The 21591-nt window shown below is 35.1% G+C and overlaps 1 protein-coding gene across 6 annotated transcripts in view; it reads right to left on the bottom strand.

The window, feature by feature from the left end:
- Window positions 1-3058: 3058 nt before the first annotated feature.
- Window positions 3059-21591, bottom strand: part of LOC110448824 (tyrosine-protein phosphatase non-receptor type 12-like) — a 55459-nt gene continuing 36926 nt past the window's right edge. For 2 of the 6 annotated variants that reach the window (XM_021495270.1, XM_021495272.1), the window contains 3 exons: window positions 12124-12142; window positions 10151-10183; window positions 3059-9322 (listed from right to left, as the gene is read on the bottom strand). In XM_021495270.1, coding sequence (XP_021350945.1) covers window positions 9237-9322; window positions 10151-10183; window positions 12124-12142 — 138 coding nt within the window. In that variant the 3' untranslated portion in view covers window positions 3059-9236. Of the gene's footprint in view, window positions 9323-10150; window positions 10184-12123; window positions 12143-19556; window positions 19627-21591 lie in introns of all 6 variants that reach the window. The other 4 variants (XR_002462783.1, XR_002462781.1, XR_002462782.1 and 1 more) reach the window with 4 other exon arrangements.

The following is a 21591-nucleotide window of genomic DNA, read 5'->3' as shown; positions in this document are numbered from 1 at the left end:
AAATGCAATAAAGTTGATTGATTGACTGATTGATTGATTGATTGATTGACTGACTGACTGACTGACTGACTGATTGATATCTGTACTGATAACATTCTCTAGAGAGAACCTGATCATCAGTATTTTCTACAATTGGTGTTCAATGTTATCGATTTAAAATTCAATCACAATTGAAAAGTAGTTCATTTTGTCCTAACATGTCGCATTTACCGATTTCAGATTCATGTGTGGGAACATCGAAATTGTACCGATATCTTCGACTTCGTACAAGTTTCCAGACATTTAGTTGGATGAACACGTCGACTTTAAGCTCGCAAAGAAGGAACTTGGCACTTAGGGGAGAATTCTATAGGGATGCAAATTTCCCGATCTACAAAAATTACGAAAAATGTACAAGACGATTTGGTTTATTTGTGTTTTAAGTCCTATTTACAGCTATGGTCATTTAAGGAGGTGCCCGGTTTTGTGGTGGAGGAAGGCCGGAGTTCCCGGAGAAAAACCATCGACCTACGGCCAGTACCTGGCGACTGCCCCACGTAGGATTCGAACCCGCGACCCAGTGGTGGAGGGCTAGTGGTAGCAGAATGGCAGACTCCCTAACCACTTGCCACCGCGGCCCCCGTACCAGACTACATAAAATGCTAAATAAATGTAATTGACGAAAAAGAGATGGTTTTCTGGAATTTGGAATGGTCAAAGGGAATCTACTCCTTAAGAAAATTATATAGAAAGCTTACATCACGTGTTCAATTCCGCAAACACGGCGCATTGTCTAAGCGATATTAAGATTCGTAAGTTTAACTACTGCTCCGCATCAATAAAACTTGCTTCAAAAACTTAGTAACTCCTCTAGCTAGAACCGAGATTTTTAAAAAAAAATGTAATATAAATCAGTGGAGACAAAGAATCCCTTTTAATTTGAATGAACAATTGCTGATGAAATATAGCTCTGATTAATAAAATCATGGTTATTTTGATTTTTTTACGTTTATGATACAAATGTACAACGTTTAGATATTTCGCTTTAGTGTTTTAAGGCAGTTATTTCAAAATGGGGTTAACAAATATGAATTTGTCTCGCATTTTTATTTAAAATACGTGATGACTAACTAACTGGATAGTTTACTTCAAATATTATCTGATTCTTTGTTAAGTATGTTTAATTTGTGAGCGTTTTGTTGACAAGGGACTCATTAAACGGTATATCACTATTAAAATTGATATCATATATCTAATTTTTTAACCAAAAAACACCAATGCCTTCTAATTTGGGACACGAAAGCGACTCCAAATCTCTGCTCCCAAATGAACTCTTACCTAATCTGCCTGTTGCCACACTTCTATGTACTGGAGAAGTCACGCGACTTTGTTAAGTAATAGTCAACTTTCGGTAGAAAACAGCATTAGTATCTTTAGACATGTGCATCATTACATCAAATCCAGCAATAGGTTTTGATGCATGTAGTTATAAATTACTTTTCTATTTTTATTTATAAGTAAGTTGTTATATGTGTTTATGAAATTGCATTTCATTATTTTGCCTGATTTCTGTGTTACAGTTATTCTGTTCATTTTTAAAATTACTCTACCAGAATGCATGTCATGAAATTTATATAATTTATAATTAATTCAAATGCGGTTTGATTTCTCAGTTTACACGTTAACTTTTCTAGGTAACACCCCTCCCCTCCATCACCCCCACCCCCTCCCACCCCACATTTCCTTCCTCAACCTATCTTTTCCCCGTTCCCCAAAAAATATACACTATTTTTACCATATGTATTGAGGAGAGGACTCTATTAAGTTGTAATAACTTGTTGTCCGATCCATTTGTATATTTGTACAATAAAATATGTTTAAACTTTAAGTCACGCGAAACACCCAGTCGGCGAACTCAACAGTTGAAAAGATAGTTTTCTTTATGACGGTGCTGCAGAACTCTAAGAAAGATAACTCCTATTGGTACACTGTTTGGCATATTATGAAGTGCTACTGACGATTCCAGTCGACAATCATCATAATACGTATTACTTTTATCTGGAAGAATGCTCTCATCCTGTACGCGTTTGACAAATATGTACAGTCAGACAGCACCATAGAAACTCTTGTAATATGTAAACTGTTACATTTTACATAAGTATTACATTCGTTATTGTTCTTTGGAATACTTAAACAGGTTTTACATTTTACTATACGGGTTTTTTCTTACATTTGAATTAGCATAATGCAAGGAAATGTTTCGGACAATGACTACAAAACTTTATAAATATGGCAATGAAGAATTTTGATTTTTTTTTTTTTTATCAAATACGAGTGCTTCCCAATCAAAAACCGCATGAAAATACAGAGAGAAAGGCAATTCTAAAGACTTCTAAAGAAACATTTTTGTATATGTTTTCATTAAACCTGCTTCTACCCTATTTATTAAAAAACATTGTCAGAGAAGTTGATTTTTAATCTAGTGAAATTATAGGGCCATCATTTTCATCAGATCTTCAATTACCTCATTTGTAACCGACTATACACATCCGTATTGACCATAAACATAACTTCAATTTCATTGCCAGATATAGCGACGATGTGCTGTCTTTAACATGGTTTACTGACCACGTCAGTCGTATATACCCTCCTGAGCATGAAATCAAGAACATAACAGGCTCTTCTTCCTCATCCGCTTTCCTCGATCTAACTTACAACATGGCCAACAGGTGCGCATTATACTATTAAACTGTATAAGCGGCATAATTTCGATTTTCCAATCGTTTACTTTCTCTTTCTTGATGGCAACATCCCTGGATTCCCTTTGGTGTCGACGTGTTGCAGTGTGATTCTGTGATTCAAACGCTAACACCGAATATTATATTTTCCGTGAAATATGTCGACTGCTGATGGCCAAACTTGCAACTACAGCCTGATGAAGAAAACCGGTTGATGAAGAAAAGCAGTGATTTTATGGTAGCCATCGTGAACTGACTGGGAAATATGATATGTGATACACCATTCCTTGTCAGTAAAATCACGTTTTGCCTCATTTTAAAGCAATAAGAAAACACTAAACAACGATATATATGCAGCATTTATTTGGTATGATATAGAATATATTTAACATGAAAAATACATATAACTCCTTTTCTATATTTAATAACGTTACAGATATAATGGTTTATATGTAAGCTTAGCACTTAAACAGTATGTGTGTTTTAACTCAAGTATACGGCTGGCAACAAACTTCAGATATGCCCTCATTACAATTCATGCTAACATCTCATATCATGTAAATATGGAAAATGTTGTATGAAATTTTGTCAATGACCAAACTCAATTTTGCAAATCGATTTTAATCCAAATGGTCAACTCGATTTAGTTTTTCTCTGCATGTTCTTTATAAGAAGTAAAGCGACAGTTGACAAAAAATGTAATAAAGAAACACATGGTATTGCATAGGTATTGCCATAACTTCAGGTAAAATAAAATAGAAACTTGCACGTCATCATTTCAGAAAGCTACTCGGGTCAAGATAATCTTTTTTAAAACGATCAGCCGGATATTCTTATTGTGATGAAGGAATCTCATAAGTCACAGGGCAATGACTACATATCACCTCCTGCTGAATCTCAATATAGACACACACTACAAACACTGTATATCAACAAAGCCTGATGCAGTCTCCCACACAAATATAAGTGTGATTTTAAGATGAACAAGATATGCATGTAAGGATTTGATTTTGATTTTTTTACAATAAACACATACCATAAGAGCGCTATTTTTACAGTAATCCAGAAATGTCCTATCTATGGAGGTCAAAGTTCTAGATAATTGAGAGTAAAGTGGTAATTATTGTAAATCATATTTTTGTAAATGTTCTATCTATTTAACAGAATTAATAACAGCAGATCAGATGTTTCTTCCTTGTTTAAATGTGTTTAGATTGACCGAGACATTTGACTAAACCAGACATTATAATAAATTGAACTTGACCTAATGTAAGCCTGTTTCTCATATGCCTCTGACTTTACAATGAAGGTAGAAATAGATTGGAATAGTTCATTTTCAAATTTTAGGGACGAATGAGTGAATTATCTCATTCACCCCTACAATTTCATAATGAACTTTTCCAACCATTGAATTGGAAGAGTTCAAATGTGTTTTCAGGGGTGAATGAGTTAACAGTCTGAGCACCTCTAAAGCTTGGGGCTGTCAATTGGAATGATGTAAATATATAAATAGGTATAACAACACATATTCCTCTGAATGCAACAAACTATCATGCTATATAGACTTAACAGGTACCATTAACAGTACAGTGCTGATAACTATCTACATGAATTTATATATATATAATATCTTCCTTGTCTGCAAGACACCTATCACATTATATAAGTTATATGTATGGATGAAGTACATTTTTCTTTAAATTTGTTGTCACTCGAGTATAAACAGATTTTGTCAATTAGTCAATTCATTTTCACAATATTTTTCTTCTTAAAAAACTTTATACAAAGCATTGTTACCACATAGGTACAGTTTCTCAAAAACACCATCACATACATGTATGTAAAAGTAGACTCCAAATAATTGTCAATAAAAGTGACAGGAAAATAGTTTATCAATGAAATTTGGTCGAGAAAATATTTTTTAAAGCTGGTAAAAAGGATAATGCTTCAATGTTATATATTCACAAACCAGTGAACTCCATGATTTTACAAACACCTGATTAAACTGACACCTCATATCATCACAGATTTACTGAAACCTGTCTTTACCGATACCTGTCCTTACTGAAACCGGAGTTTAGCTTCATTCTGTAATATTACATCTGATTTTGTCATCCCAAAAGACCTTGGCCCAGTGGTTCAACGCTAATCACCTTAAAAAAATTCACAACAATTTTTTAACTTTTAAACCAGTATATCTTTAAAAATATTGAAATTCAAAACTGAATTTATATAAATAAGGACTGATCAGGAGTATCCTATTTTGTATTTTGACATCAAACTCAAACATATTTGTAGAGTTTGACTGCGCTCAAAAATAACTTTCTGAAAACTCGTGTTAATCACTGGTAAAGCTCTGAATGACCAGGACCTGGCTAAACTGACACACTGTCAATCAAATGACCTTAGTTCCTACTCGGGTCACTGACAACAGGGGTTATTAATGACAGGGGTCACTTCAGTCTGATACATCTGTGTGAACATATCAGATTATAAATTCAAGTAATATCAGTTTGCTTCAATCAGTACAACACATATCAATATTGTAGATCTGTCTACTTTATCAGAAGACTGGAGATCCTTGTCAGATAATCTAACTATCAGAAATTACACAACTGGATGGTCTGCTATCTTATCCATAATTACAAAATGAAGGAACAGGTTTAGTGTACATATTTATAATACAATCCTACACAAATAAGACACTCCTTGTCATGGATATGGAAATATATCCCAGAAAGAAAATTATTGATTTTTATCTCACCTGTCACAGGTAGAACACTAAATATTTTACCTCACCTGTCAAAGGTAGAAAATTGATCACATCTGTCAAGGGGTAGAACACAAACCACACCTGTCACAGGTAGAAAATTGACCATACCTGGCACATGTTGAACATTAAATATTTTACCTCACCTGTCACAGGTAGAACATTGGCCACACCTGTCACAGGTTAAACATTAACCACACCTGTCACAGGAAGAACATTAACCACACCTGTCACAGGTAGAACATTGGCCACACCTGTCACAGGTAGAACATTGGCCACACCTGTCACAGGAAGAAAACAAACCATACCTGTAACAGGTAGAAAATTGGCCACACCTGTCACAGGTAGAACATTGACCACACCTATCACAGGTAGAACACAAACCACACCTGCCACAGGAAGAACACAAACCACACCTGTAACAGGTAGAAAATTGGCCACACATGTCACAGGTAGAACATTAACCACACCTGTCACAGGTAAAACATTGACCTACACCTGTCACAGGTAGAACATTAACCACACCTGTCACAGGTAAAACATTGACCTACACCTGTCACAGGTAGAACATTAACCACACCTGTCACAGGTAAAACATTGACTACACCTGTCACAGGTAGAACACAAACCACACCTGTAACAGGTAGAAAAATTGGCCACACATGTCACAGGTAGAACATAAACCACACCTGTCACAGGTAAAACATTGGCCACACCTGTAACAGGTAGAACATTGGCCACACCTGTCACAGGAAGAACATTTACCACACCTGTCACAAGTAGAACATTGACCACACCTGTCACAGGTAGAACATTGACCACACCTGTCACAGGTAGAACATTGACCACACCTGTAACAGGTAGAACACTAAAACTTTAACCACAATTTCACTGTCAGGTTTCACTGAGCACCAAACACAATAAACAAACACAGAAAAAGGAAACATACGTGTAAAACTATAACATAATAAGCTTCAACAGCTGTATATATAAACAGAACACATTCATTAATTTGTTTTTGAATATCCTTATAATATAATACAGTGTACGTTTAACATAATCCTATCTACTGTTGTAAAACTTCTACTAGATAGCTTAGTAAGGGTACTACTGTAATTGAGGACTATTCTAAAGAGAGACTTCACAAATTTATGAGACTTCACAAATTCATGATTCTATATAACAACACACAAACAGGAATATATCCAAATAAAATTCAATGTTTATATGGGCTAAAGATAATTGGGATCAGTCTTCTAAACTATTGTGTATATATATTCTGAAGAATCTCCTTGACGAGATGAAAGTACTTAAGACTGGTTGTGGGGATTTTTTTCTTTTTATACTTTATCTACATTATCTTGGGAGAGTTGAAACATAATGGTCAAAATATCAATTCAAGCCAAAACATGTTATTTCTATAGTAATACAGGTTCAAAATGATGTTGTTTTATACAAGTATTGTTGATGCATCCTCATAAGAGTTAATGTCCTTTTAAACTCTTATGAATTAGCAAACATAAATGTACAATAGATTCATTGTGGTGGATGTGAACGGTGTGATGGCCGCTACTGTACCGACAGCTAATGTAGAGAAGTAACATACATCTTAATATCATTGATAATATAAGAAAAACTCACAAAGCTTATTGTAATGTTATGTAATTCTACTTAATCTGTATTTACTGAGCCAATCTTGTTGAACTTTACAAAATATCATTTCGTTGTACAAAGGACATGTAATTTATATACATTGAAATAAAAATACTTATTTAAAACAATCCAAATTCTGCCACATAATAAATAAAGGGAGATAACTCTGTTAAAAGTAAAGTGAGTCCTGATTATAGTACATTGTATGTGACACTCTGTCATTCGAGGAGGTACCCGGTTCTCAAATGCAATATTTACCAATTGTAGCTGAGAGAGTGTATGAGATGAGGCCCACAAAAGGCATAAAACCTAATATGAGTCCTCTTTTCTGCCATCCCAAGAGGTCCTTCCATACAAAAAAACATAGCAATTTACAGTTCAAACGGAGGCCTCAACAAGTACTATTCGGGACAAAAATCAAGAGTAAATTTTGTCCATGTGTACAAAAGCTTACCTTAATTTGCAGTTGATGGATTTACGTGGCTTAAAACTCACAGCTTCATGTCAGAAAAAAAGTCTGGAAGCACCTTTTGGCTTCGATATATTTGCAACAGGCAAAAAGATTTGACCCCATAAATTAAAATTATATACATTACACTTAATTTACACACAACAAACACAATTACCAAACAATAACATTTCAAACAAGCATATGTTTTACAAACATCAATCCAACTTTGCTTTTAAAATTTCCTTTCAATATATCAGATATAATTTTGTACATTACCCAATTTAATCTTAGGTCGGAGATTTAATATGCTGTACACTTGCCAGATACAACACTCATACTCAGTACTCATTTAACATTTTACCTGAGCATATTGACCGGATTACACTTTCCATTTCTCTATTGTTTTCTATATTGTTTTGTTGTATTCCATTATTCTAAATAAGCTTATACATATTTCACCCATTCAATGACACAAGAATATTGCAGGTTTCAAAAGTTGTTTTACCATTTGATGTGCAAATTTTGAGAATACCAGTTTGTAAAAAATGGCTAATAGTACAGACTCTAAATTATTTAAGTACAATGGCTTATTAAAAAGTTTATAAACTTTTTTAATGGATAATATACTGATAAAGGAATGAATACATTTTACATATGTAGATTTTTTCACATATTTTTTCACATATGTTAACACTAACCTCTCTATTCATACTGGTTTATTGAATTGGTTATCCTTGATATATAATTGTACCTGCCACTATGTTTTTACATCCTGTATTGTCTATATATAGTTATAAATATTACAAGCATGAGTTATTATTCACTTCTATCATTGAAATATAGTGCTATTGTAAACTGCATGATATTTTATATATAAAATAGGCATTGCTCAGCTTATGTCAAAAGCAACATGGCACATTTCACCAAACACCAAGTGAGATAAGGCACATTTCGCCAAACACCAAGGGAGATAAGGCACATTTCGCCAAACACCAAGGAAGATAACACATTTCACCTTACACCAAGGGAGATAACACATTTCACATTACTCCAAGGAAGATAGGGCACATTTCACCTAACACCAAGGAAGATAACACATTTCACCTCACACCAAGGGAGATAACACATTTCACATTCCTCCAAGGAAGATAAGGCACATTTCACCTAACACCAAGGAAGATAAGGCACATTTCACCTAACACCAAGGGAGAGAAGGCACATTTCACCTAACACCAAGGGAGATAAGGCACATTTCACCTAACACCAAGGGAGATAACACATTTCAACTCACACCAAGGGAGATAAGGCACATTTCAACTAATGTCAACGAGATTATGAACATTTCAGCTTCAGCTTACACAAACGGAAGATAGAAGAAAATTTGTTTCAACATTTGTATTGCAAATAAACATGTAAATAAACATGTAAATAAACATGCAAGGCATATATTTTGGTCCTTACATTCTGTTACTTAATCTTAAAGAAAAAAACATATGCAATACAATTTACATAATTATAGAACTATTTCACAAACACAATACAAAAAAAAATGGAATAATGAAATCTGCTATTTTAGGTAATACAACAGGATATGGTATAAACTCGTGGATTTGAAAGACTTGTGATATAAAAGGACTGTTCGCAGTTATTTAACTTTTTTAAATATTTTCTTCCATCGTGACGGTTCCTCTCTCTTTCCCATTGGCTTCTGGCCTATCCTCTCATGGAATCCTGAAAAAGCGATGTTTAAAAACTTGATTTTATCTTCTTTTCAATTTTTTTCCATATATTGAGTATATTATATACATATAAAAAGTAGAAGATTTAACAAAGGAACAACAACCATAAAAAGCATAATTTAAACACCTAGCAGAGTCAAGTGTTAATAATAAGATGACATATGTCAATGTCTGCCCAGAATCTTTTATTTTCCTAGAGCCTGAGTCTGGTTACTTTTATTCTTACTAGAATCACTTGTCTAACCAAAACAACAAGACAGATATCCACATATATACATTATTTATTTTATAACAATCACTTGTCTTACCAAAACAGCAACAAGATAGACGTACACATATATATAAACATTATTTATTTGATAACAATCATTAAACTGTGCTATGCCCCATTTGTAGCACACAGAAGGTCTTGATGGGGAAGGAAACCACAGAACCCAGAGAAAACCCATACGATTGGGCAGGTGGCCCCGATACCATTTCATGTCCAATCAGAGAATCTAACCTGTATTGGTGATAGGTGAGCTCGCTATGCACTGCGCCACCCAACCATTGTACCAGGTAAATATTTAGAAACTAACATCATGTTGCATACATGTATACTTAAAGCTTAGAAATCCATCTTGGTTCAAAAATGATGTCAGTAGTTACTGATACAAACACTAGTACAAATCAAATTTAGTTGTCAGGGTCTTACAATCACAGGTGGTATATGATAGTGTTAGATGATAATGTTTCTATTCCTATTGTACTTATTTTATGGGATTTCGGGTGTTTCCTCAGCTGGGAAATTCCCCAACATGACCTCACTGTTATTACTCACCTTTGATATTACTAGTATCAGTGTACTGGTGATCTGTAAGATAAAGAGGTACAGCTTCAACTCTACGCACACTCTATATATTAGTAATATTACTACAATTCTACATGGTATGAAAAATATATAGGAGAAATAGCTATTTAAGCTGAACTCATTCACCCCTGAAATTTCATGATGAGCTATTCCAACCTTTGAATTGGAAGGGTTACAATGTGTCTTCAGGGGTGAATGAGTTAATCCTATCTTCTTGCATAAATCAGAAGTATTTAAACAGACAAACACCGGGCTACTAAAGCGTTAAGAAAACTGTTAATTTTATTCGAATTCAAAATCCTACGAAACCATGGCAAAATCTAAAGATTTAAAGGGATACCTTTAAAACAATACCTGGCGATTAAGACCAGGTGTTTGGTATAAGTGTCTTCTGCTTCAACACCTGCCATGTTCAATAAGATTCATAGTTTGGAAATATGTAATATCAAAGTTTTACTTTATACAAGCAATGTACTTAAAACACTTAGGTACTTTGCTTATAATGTAATACTTATGTTAATCCTGGTAAAATCCTAGTAATGTCATGTTCTCAATAAGAGAAGCAAGGTAAAATGATAACAAATTCACAAGGCACATTAACTCATTCACCCCTGAAAAATCATAATGAACTATTCCAACCTTTGATTTGGAGGAGTTCAAATGTGTCTTCAGGGGTAAATGAGTTAATGAGAAAACTTAAAAATGTTGATATTCATGTACATGTAGTACAAGGAAATAGAAAAAATACAAAGTTACAACAAGAGGCCCAATGGGCCTGCATTGCTCACCTGGTATAAATCACACACTTGTAACCTTAAGAGTGATCTAAAGTAAAGCTACAGGCAAAATATAAGTATTCATGATTAAATTCATTCAAAAGAACCTGTTATTTTGTTAAAAACATTTCACCCCTGTGATTGAAAGTCGAACAAAGTCATTATGTTGAACAAATTTTATAGCCTTTCATCTCAGGATGCAACTTGCAAAGTATCAACATCCTGGGACCCATGGTTATTCAGAAGAGGTCGTTTAAAGATTTTAAACGAATTTGACTCCTGTGACCTTGAATATGAGTCAAAGTCATTAACTTTAACAAACATAGTAGTCCTTGATCCCAGCATGCTAGTGACTAAATATCAACATCCTGGGCCTTTTGGTTATTCAGAACAAGTTGTTTAAATATTTTTAACATATTTGCTCCTTGTGACCTTGAATATGATTCAAGGTCATCCATTTAACCAAACTTGGTAGCCCTTGATCCTAGTATGCTAATGACTAAATATCATCACCCTGGGCATTTTGGTTATTCAGAAGAAGTTGTTTACAGTTTTTAACATATTTGACCCCTGTGACCTTGAATATGGGTGAAGGTCATTCATTTGAACAAACTTTGTAGCCCTTCATCTCAGCATGCTACTGGCCAAATATCATCACCCTGGGCATTCTGGTTATTCAGAAGAAGTTGTTTAAAGTTTTTAACATATTTGACCTCTGTGACCTTGAAAATAATTGAAGGTCATTCATTTGAACAAACTTGGTAGCCCTTCATCCAAGCATGCTACTGGCCAAATATCATCTCCCTGGGCAGTTTGGTTATTGAGAAGAAGATGTTTAAATTTTTTAACACATTTGACCCCAGTGACCTTGAAAACGGGTGAAGGTAATTAATTTTAACAAACTTTGTAGCCCTTCATACCAGTTTGCTTCTGGCCAAATATCATTACACTAGGCCTTTCAGTTATTAAGAAGAAGTCGTTTAAAGTAAAATATTGACGCCGAACGATGGACGGACAGACGGACGGAGGACGCCGCACCACGGCATAAGTTCACTTGGCACTTCGTGCCAGGTGAGCTAAAAACAGATGATTATAAACCATGTTTTATTTTATTTTAAGAATTAAGACACTTCAATCAACATGTTCTTCAATAAAAGAAAATCTTACCTGTAGTGCCACCCTTTATCTGCAAAGACAAATATATTGACATTTAATAACTATATTTAATATTTATCTTAATACAACATACCATAACACTGTCACAAATTATGATGTACATTAAACCATGACACAATGTCTGTTGTACATTTAAGAGTTGCTAAGATACCCAGGACAAGTATAATGTATAATATGGATTGTAACTCAATTTTATATACAGTTCACTAATTATTTTTATTTTCGTTTCAAATTGATAGCAAACAAAATGAAAACAAGAAACCGCCAATGGCAATATGACTGGATTGCTACAGTACATTTTCATGTAAAACAGCACATGTGATAAGCATCCTTTAAGATACTTAGCCATGCAAGTGTAGTTGATGTACAACAAGTAGTTACTTGGTAAGTGACCTAAACCAATCTTCTAAACCATGGTGCAGATGGGGCCTAACTTTCTGTGCCATGTTACTCAAATTTTTCAAATCCTTTAAAAATTAGTGTTTTGTGCAATGTTTGGCTACGGAAGCTGACTGCATTAAGCTCTGGCTCTGACAGTGAAGGTTAGAGAGGAGTGCCAGTCGGGGTCAATGAGGGTCTGACCAGATCAATACTTAACCCTTTCACCCCTATGCAACTTTAGTAGATTCTACCATGCATTGATAAGGATGAGTCCATTATGGTCTACAGTGGTGAAAGGGTTAATATTAAAGAGACAAACAAAATCTGTATGCCAAACAGTGAGATACATTATATTTTTCACTAAATATGTTAAATTTCACTGGTGTAGTTGGCTAATTTAAAATATCAGTGTGGGGCACAATGACCACTATAGCCAGAGACAAAATGCAATTCTGTAAGGATTAAAATGCATATATATATGCATTTTTGATGTTAACGTGCAAAAATATTTCATGATGTTCAGTAGCACATCTCTGAAAAAATATGTGTGTAAGTAAATGGTGTACCGCTATAAATGTTAAGTTTATGTATTTCAGTTCTTATATTTAGAAAATGTATTTTATCTTTCTTCCTTTTGGTTCATGACACATTTTGAAACAACTGATGGACAGCTGTTTCTGTGGTCTGTTTTTTTTTAGCTTGCCATTTCTGCCATCTAGGTAACAAATGACAACCATTCAGGAATGTCCATCATATTGTGCATTTTAGACATCACAAAATGATATTGGTCTCCAATATTATATTATGCTCTGACAATAAATGAAAAGGCTGATACAGTTTGCAATGTGAAAGTATTATTCATGCGTAATAGCTCTTTTTGTAACAATTTGATGACAATATTTTTATTATAGCTAGGTATAGGGCTACTTAAAGGCTGCGTACAACGCCAATGTAAATATCAAATAATGCAGATATTGTTTTCATACGAAGAATACAAAGACATAAAAGATGCCAAAGTAAAAGACATAGATATTTATACATGGTACAACTGTTACAGTTAAAAACGCAAGGCAAAGTATTGCAAGGCAAGGAAATCCATAGTCCCCCACCAGTAATGATTTATTTATTTACTGAGCAGTATATACCTATCTCAGGGTATAGTGACATACTCTTGTAGTATGTACTCCGCCAGCCGATACATACTTGCACACAAATCCTGGTTACTCCAGGTGAAACAGTATAGACGATACGCCAAAGACAAAAAATTTCAAAGGTTGAGATCAATGGTCAAATCATAGGTCACAGTGACTTTCTTCTTGTACACGACACTCTGTCATCCGAAAATGTACTTTTATACTTAATCTGGTTACTCCAGGTGAAACAGCATTGAAGATTTGCCCTGGACATTTGTATGGAAGGAAGGAGGGACGTACAGACGGACAGACAGATGGAGTGCAAACCTGTTATTCTGCCCACTTCCATCCCCGGAACCGGTGGGGGACTAACAAGCTTGCGTCTACATCACAGAAGTCAGACAGCATAAATAATATCAACGATTCACTAGATTTTGTTTTGTTGATAATTATAATAATCAACTAGAAATTGTTGGCTAACAATTTGACGGGCTTTTCACTGTAAGGACTGATTTGGCCTTCTAATAATAACCTGTGCAAGTCTACAGTAGCTGGCTGATTAGTGGGGGATTCCCGGAGTGCGAAATGACGTCGGAGAAAGAATGGATAAATATAGGCAGCCAATGGGCTAGGTAGTCCGTAAAATATAGTCGGTCCACTTTGTACGTCAGGATGATGAATTGAAATAGGTTTTTGTCTATATCGGTTGTGTTTGCCATGCCAAAGAAAGGCTGATGTTTACCCACCGCAGTAGAGATGTAAACTGTCCCTACTTTTAAGATTGAGAGTGCGTAGTAATCGATGTAGTATTACCAGCGTGTATTAGATGTCTTGATAGAAATCAAAGTACTGAGAGTACTGAAAGCACTTCACAATCGCACAAAAATGAAAACGGTTTTTGACTTTCACCTTTGAAATTATATTTGGAGTAGGTCAAGGTCATTCATTAGCACACACTTTAAAGCCCTTCATTCAAGCATGCTTCTTTGTCAAACATCGTTACCCTGGAGCTATTGGTTATTCAGAAAAAGTGGTTTCAATATTTTTACACATATTAACCTCTGTGACCTTGAAAGTCATTCAATGTCAATAATTTTTTCAAACTTGATAGCCAATCATCTGACCATGTTAATGTATCAAATAGTAGGACTTTAGGCCTTGTAGAACTTAAGAAGTTTTTTGAAGTCATTATCTTGAAATAGCACATATGAAGTTTGTGACCTTGATTGTGACCTTGATAATTGATCAGTGTCAACCATTTTTTCAAACCTGATACCCCGACATCTCAGAAACTTTATTATTAAATATCAAGACTCTAGACTATGTGGAACTTAAGAAGAAGATTTTTTAAGGTTGGTACCCAATATAGTGCATTTTAACTTTGACCCCTGCTGAAAACCAGAAGTTGACATTTTTTGTTAAAACAGTATGAAAGAAAAAGTTTGCCCTTGGCTATCTCTATATGATATCTAAAGCTCAACCTCGTGTTTGATATCGTTAACGAAATATATTGGTATAGGCTGATAACCAATCAGAGTTTGTGGTGGCCATCTTGGAATATCAATTGCTCCAAGAAGTAACATAAGTTCATAAGGGCCCCTAGAGAAACACATTTACTAATTGAGGTTAATATTGCAATGACAGAATTGGAAAAGAAGATCGTTGAAGTTTTCACATATTGTCAGCATTTTAAAAGATCAAAGGAAATATTCAAAATGGCGTACAACGTTAGCGGTAAATGTTATAGAAAAACTAAAAACATCAAATTCATCGGAATGACATTATTCATCGATCTATTGAAGAATTCTTTAAAAACAATGAAAAATGAATATTTTTTAAAAAATTGTGACCTCTGACCCAACAGCGAACTTTTTCATTTGACCTTTAATGTAATAACATACATGGAAAAAAGTTAGCCGTAAACTTTATCTACATATGATGTCAGAGCTTAAAGGCTGTAAATTCAACCGTGTTTGAGTTATAGCCATTTTAAGATTTTGAGGTATGACGTCATGGCGGCCATTTTAATTTTTCAATGAAGTTGATTTTTTTTTTAAATGCTAGAGGACATCTGGGGAAACCTTTCTCATAACAAATAAACCAAATATTTGTCATTGATATTGGAGTAAAACAAGTTTTAAAATATTGCGATATTTTTAAAAGATCAAAAGAAATTATTCAAAATGTCGTACAACGTTAACGGTAAATGTTACAGAAAAACTAAATACATCAAATTCATCGGAATGACATTCTTCATTGATGTGTAGAAATATTCTTCAAAAAAAATGAAAATTAATTATTTTTTTCAAAAATTGTGACCTTTGACCTAACAGCGAGCTTTTGTATTTGACCTTTAAATGAAATAACATACTGCAATAAAAGTTAGCCCCGAAGATTATCTAAATATAATATAATTGCGTCAATTCTGTAAATTAAACCGTTTTTGAGTAATGGCCATTTTTAAGATTTTGACCTATGACGTCATGGTGGCCATATTTAATTTTTGACCTAATTGAAAATGTTCCTGGAACATCTTCAGACCTTTGCCTACAACAAACCTTAAAGACTATAAACATGTCTTCTACCAATCAAAAGATACAGACTCCACAAATTGGGGAAGAAGAAGAAGAAGAAGAAGAAGAAGAAGAAGAAGAAGAAGAAGAAGAAGAAGAAGAAGAAGACATTGATCACCATTTCTTCATTCTTGAATCAAGGGTTTAATGTTAATTGGCTATATATTAGTATGTGTTCATTGTTATTTGGTGAAGTATGCTTGCGTGAGAATTTAAAGACAGAGTACATTAAAGGCCTTATTTTTCGTGAGGAAGAAGTTATAAAATAGCTTGACCTTCAACACAACAAGAAGGGTCACCCATTTCAATCCTCTATATGACCTCTATATGACCTCTACATGACCTCTATATGACCTCTACATAACCTCTACATGACCTCTATATGACCTCTACATGACCTCTAAATGACATCTACTGGTTATATGCAACAAGGATACAAACCATTCTACAGTAAGCTGCAGTAAGCAGAATCCAGATTCCTTTATAATTAGAACCTACAGCAGTACATGGACAGTACTGACAACACTTATGGGTATGAAATGTCTATCATCAGTGCACCAAGAAGTAGAGGTTATGTTATAGTGTCATTGAATATCATCTATACCTCACCAGAGTGACAGACTACCTATACCAGCAGTGATGAGGACAAGAGGAAAATACTGAAACGATGCATCACTTACTGTAATATACAGTGAAATCAGATATTTTTGTGTGGCCCAAATTTCATTCTTTCCCAACTAAACACCATTTTGTGGGTACATGAATTTGTTGATTACAAGTACCCACTCAAACTGAGAATAGCTTTATATCAAACTATTTTACCTGGTCATTGCCATCAGAATTTCAAGTCCACCAAATTAACCTCAACATCTAGGTAATTTAATTTGACTTTCATGAAAATGCGAGAGAAATGTCTTTATTGTTATATATTACACTAAAGACAAATTTTCTATTTTCTGTCCATTTCCAATTTCTATTAATTTTACCAGGGAATGTGTGTCAAACTTACATGTAAAATCCATGAAAAAGATAGAAAGTTATTATTTTTTAAATTGAAGAGTTTAGTTTATGGCTTATGATACACATTAATATAAGTAGTTCACAGGTTACTGGTCTGCACACTCTTTACCTGTTCACCCAGGGTCAATTTGCCCTATACCTTATATTTACAACTTCAATTTCCACCAAAAGATTAAGTTTTTAATATTTTAATAATTAGTAAAGGCAGACATTGAGTACTCAGAGTTATATACTTACATATTTGTAAAATTATTACTTTAAATTTTATTTGGTTGCCAACGTAATCTGCAGGAACACACTACCAGATTACTTGTAAATTGTACATTGTTAAGCACTTAAAAAATTTCTTGCTTTTATTCCAACTTTTTGTTAGATACACATCAGGATTTCAGAATATAACTAACAAATCCAGTGTTGATGAAAATAGTTGTTATAGTAAGTGCATTTTTACGGAACAGTGTGATAGGTAAATAAAATGGGCAAAAAAGGACCCAAACATGTTTTAGGGGAAAATTAGACCTTGGGGGAGAGGTTGGCAAGGAATCCTCGGGGCAAGACCCAGGATAAACTAGGCTGTACCAAGGGGCAAGCACATTTTTGGGCAAACAGACTGGGAACCATCTCACAATGTAGCTCAATCTTTACCTTCTCAACAAATAATGTTTACCTCCTCATACAAAACTTTAAAATCTGATGATGTATTTTAGCAAAAGTTACCCCCAACTACATTCCCCCTTCATATTTATCAACATTAATTTCTTCAGGAACCAATCAGCCAAATATGAAGATTCTACACCTTTTAGTTCTTCAGAAGAAGTCGTTTGAAGTTTTTGACATATTTGACCCCTGTGACCTTGAAAGTAGGTCAGTCATTTTCTTCCTCAAACTTTGTTGGGCTCTATCCCAGGAAGCCACCAGACAAATATAAAGATTCTATACCTTTCAGTTCTTCAGAAGAAGTCATTTGAAGCTTTTGACACATTTGACCCCTGTGACCTTGAAAGTAGGTCAAGGTAATTTCCTTCTCAAACTTTGTTGGGCTCCATCCCAGGAACCAATCAGCTAAATATGAAGATTCTATACCTTTTAGTTCTTCAGAAGAAGTCGTTTGAAGTGTTTGACACATTTGACCCCTGTGACCTTGAAAGTAGGTCAAAGTCATTTTCATTCTCAAACTTTGTTAAGCTCCATCCCAGGAAGCCATCAGCCAAATATGAAGATTCTATACCTTTTAGTTCTTCAGAAGAAGTCGTTTGAAGTTTTTGACATATTTGACCCCTGTGACCTTTAAAGTAGGTCATGGTCATTTTCGTTCTCAAACTTTGTAGGGCTCCTACCAACAAAGCTTTCAGCCAAATATCATGACTCTAGGCCTGTCCGTTCTTCAGAAGAAGTTGTTTAAAGGAAAAGTTGACGGACGAGGACGGACGGACGGACGGACGGACGACGGACACCGCACCACGACATAAGCTCACCTGCCCTTCGGGCTTAAAAAGTGCCATTCAAAAGAGCATGATGTCTGTACCAATTAGAACTCAGAAAACAGTTTAATAAAATGTATTACCTGTTACTGAACAAGATTGGGTTATGTGATCAGTCTCTTACCAGGCTAAGATTCTGTGACATCCCAACCTCAATTAATGCCTCCATTGGGATTGTCTTACAGAATCCTAGCCCTTGACTGAGATAACCAGATCTTGCTCAGTTACAAGTAATTCTTTTTTTTCTCACGTCTTTTAGTCATTTTTTTTTTCGATTTTGCTAAAGTCTACGAGTATCCCGTCTGGGGCCATAAACATGTTCTAGGGCAAAATAGCCTATTCACTTCTGAAACTAGATTTAAATGCTTTCACATAAGGATGTAGTCTGTCCTTGCAAAGAAGACAACGAGTTTCACAGTGTAGATTATATTTTTTTACAATGTCAAGAATCTAGCAACATCAAAATACATTAAAGAATATTTATAATGCGGATTTTCAATTTCAAGCTGTTTTGGCACGGCTAAATATATCCCTGTGTGCAAATTCCGTGAAAGGTCAGGTAAAGACGCCAGACAGATCAGACATCTTAAATAGTAAAATCTAGCACTGGGTATCATGTGGGATATCCTTGTCTGAGGGTCGAGAATATTAGATTTTGGGACTACGACTACATGATACAAAAAAAAAATGTGTCTTTAATTCTGTTAAATAGTAAAACTGAAAAACACCCCATAAAAATGTAATTAACAAGCAAACGCTAAAGCTCTCAGGTAAAGCTAAACACACAGAAGTAAGCTTATAGCTAGGATGAATTGCTATATATCCGACAAACGTACAGATCTTTTACTCAACATCTTTGTGACCTGCTGAGATTGAAGGGACCGATCTGTTGCCACCAATCAAAATCTACGTAAAAATGAAATATTTTTAAAAGATAAATTTTCTACAATTCATTCTGTCAAATAAATAAAAGGAGATCAAAATTGAGAAAATACATAATTAATAAATTACCGATCATCCTAGATACAAATAACACTCATACATCTTGAAATGATCCCCCAGTCTGAATATAGGATGTGCTTGATACCTCAAAATGTTACACTCTCCTCCAAACAAAACATTTAGAGCATACCTGTTATCCAAACAGTTTATTAACGAAATAAAAACATTCCCCTGAAGGTTGTATCAATGAACACCTAAACAGGAAAATTGTTGGGGAAAAAAAGGAAAATCGCCAGGAAAAAGATATAGTGCAGTTCAACACTTGTTTTTCTCTGAAGTGCACATGGACATATATATAATAGGGAAAAAACAATAAGGAGAAATACTGATGAGATTTTTAAATGCTGAGATCATTTGTTCTTTTATATGAAACAGCACAAACTCAAAACATAGAAAAAATACAAACAAAGCTGACCTCTCTGTAGCAAAACAAATATGTCTTAGAGTGAACTGTTTTGTGGTCCTGGTCAGTGAATGTGGCTTGTGATCTGAAGGACTAGCTGTGTGACTTGTTGACGCTATTAGAGAGATTGAGTTGGCCTTCACACATTGTTTGTGGCTCTGGTCAGTGAATGTGGCTTGTGATCTGAAGGACTGTGTGACCTGTTGACGCTATTATAGAGATTGAGTTGGCCTTCATACATTGTTTGTGGCTCTGGTCAGTGAATGTGGCTTTCGATCTGAAGGACTGTGCGACTTGTTGACGCTATTATAGAGATTGAGTTGGCCTTCATACATTGTTTGTGGCTCTGGTCAGTGAATGTGGCTTGTGATCTGAAGGACTAGCTGTGTGACTTGTTGACGCTATTATAGAGATTGAGTTGGCCTTCATACATTGTTTGTGGCTCTGGTCAGTGAATGTGGCTTGTGATCTGAAGGACTGTGGGACCTGTTGACGCTATCAGAGAGGTTGAGTTTGCCTTCACACATTGTTTGAGGCTCTGGTCAGTGAAGGTGGCTTTTGATCTGAAGGGCTGTGTGTCTTTTTGACGCTATCAGAGGGATTGAGTTGGCCTTCACATTGTTTGTGGCTCTGGTCACTGAATGTGGCTTGTGGTCTGAAGGACTGTGGGTCTTGTTTGCGCTATCAGAGAGATTGATTTGGCCTTCACACATTGTTTGCGGCTCTGGTCAGTGAATATGGCTTGTGATCTGAAGGACTGTGTGTCTTGTTGACGCTGTCAGAGAGATTGAGTTGGCCTTCACACATTGTTTTGTAAACTTCAATAGATGGCTGAGATATAAAGTATAGCCCCACGGCGATAGCGTGCATGATGGAATCTGCTACTAACACCACACTTGAAGGAAGTTATGTCAATTTAAGCTAAAAATGGTCAACCAAAGTTCCATCAACAAAAATTCAAAACCAAGGTCAATATTTTATGGGGTGCAAATAGGTCAATTTGAACTTTCTAGCAACTTCAATGATGCATATATACCTACCCAGTAGGTAATAACCCTCTCACCACTGTGGACCAAAATGGACTCATCCAGCTAAATGTATGGTAGAGTCTACTAAAGTTACCTAGGGGTGAAAGGGTTAATATACAACTACACTTTCACCAGTGTCATAACACTCATTATGTAAATTAAGTTAAAAACACTGAAAAGGCGGTTGACTATGATTCCATTTAACTTCTACAGACTAAAAACACAAGAAAAAACACCAAAAAATAACCCTAACCACATAGTGCCCTGCCTGATGACTCCAGACAAGCAACAAATGAGAGCTCCCCAGTCTGCATGCAGGGTATACCTGGGTATCACTACCTTGAGGACCCTAGTGAGCTCCTTATAGATCAGGCCAGAGATTGTACAACACCACCATAGCGCGCTAGTGTATACCAGGATATCATTCACTCATTCACC

The sequence above is a fragment of the Mizuhopecten yessoensis genome, unplaced genomic scaffold (assembly GCF_002113885.1).
Source record: "Mizuhopecten yessoensis strain PY_sf001 unplaced genomic scaffold, ASM211388v2 scaffold4359, whole genome shotgun sequence".
Taxonomy (NCBI): Eukaryota; Metazoa; Mollusca; class Bivalvia; order Pectinida; family Pectinidae; genus Mizuhopecten; species Mizuhopecten yessoensis.
This window is presented reverse-complemented; position numbering and strand designations above follow the sequence as displayed.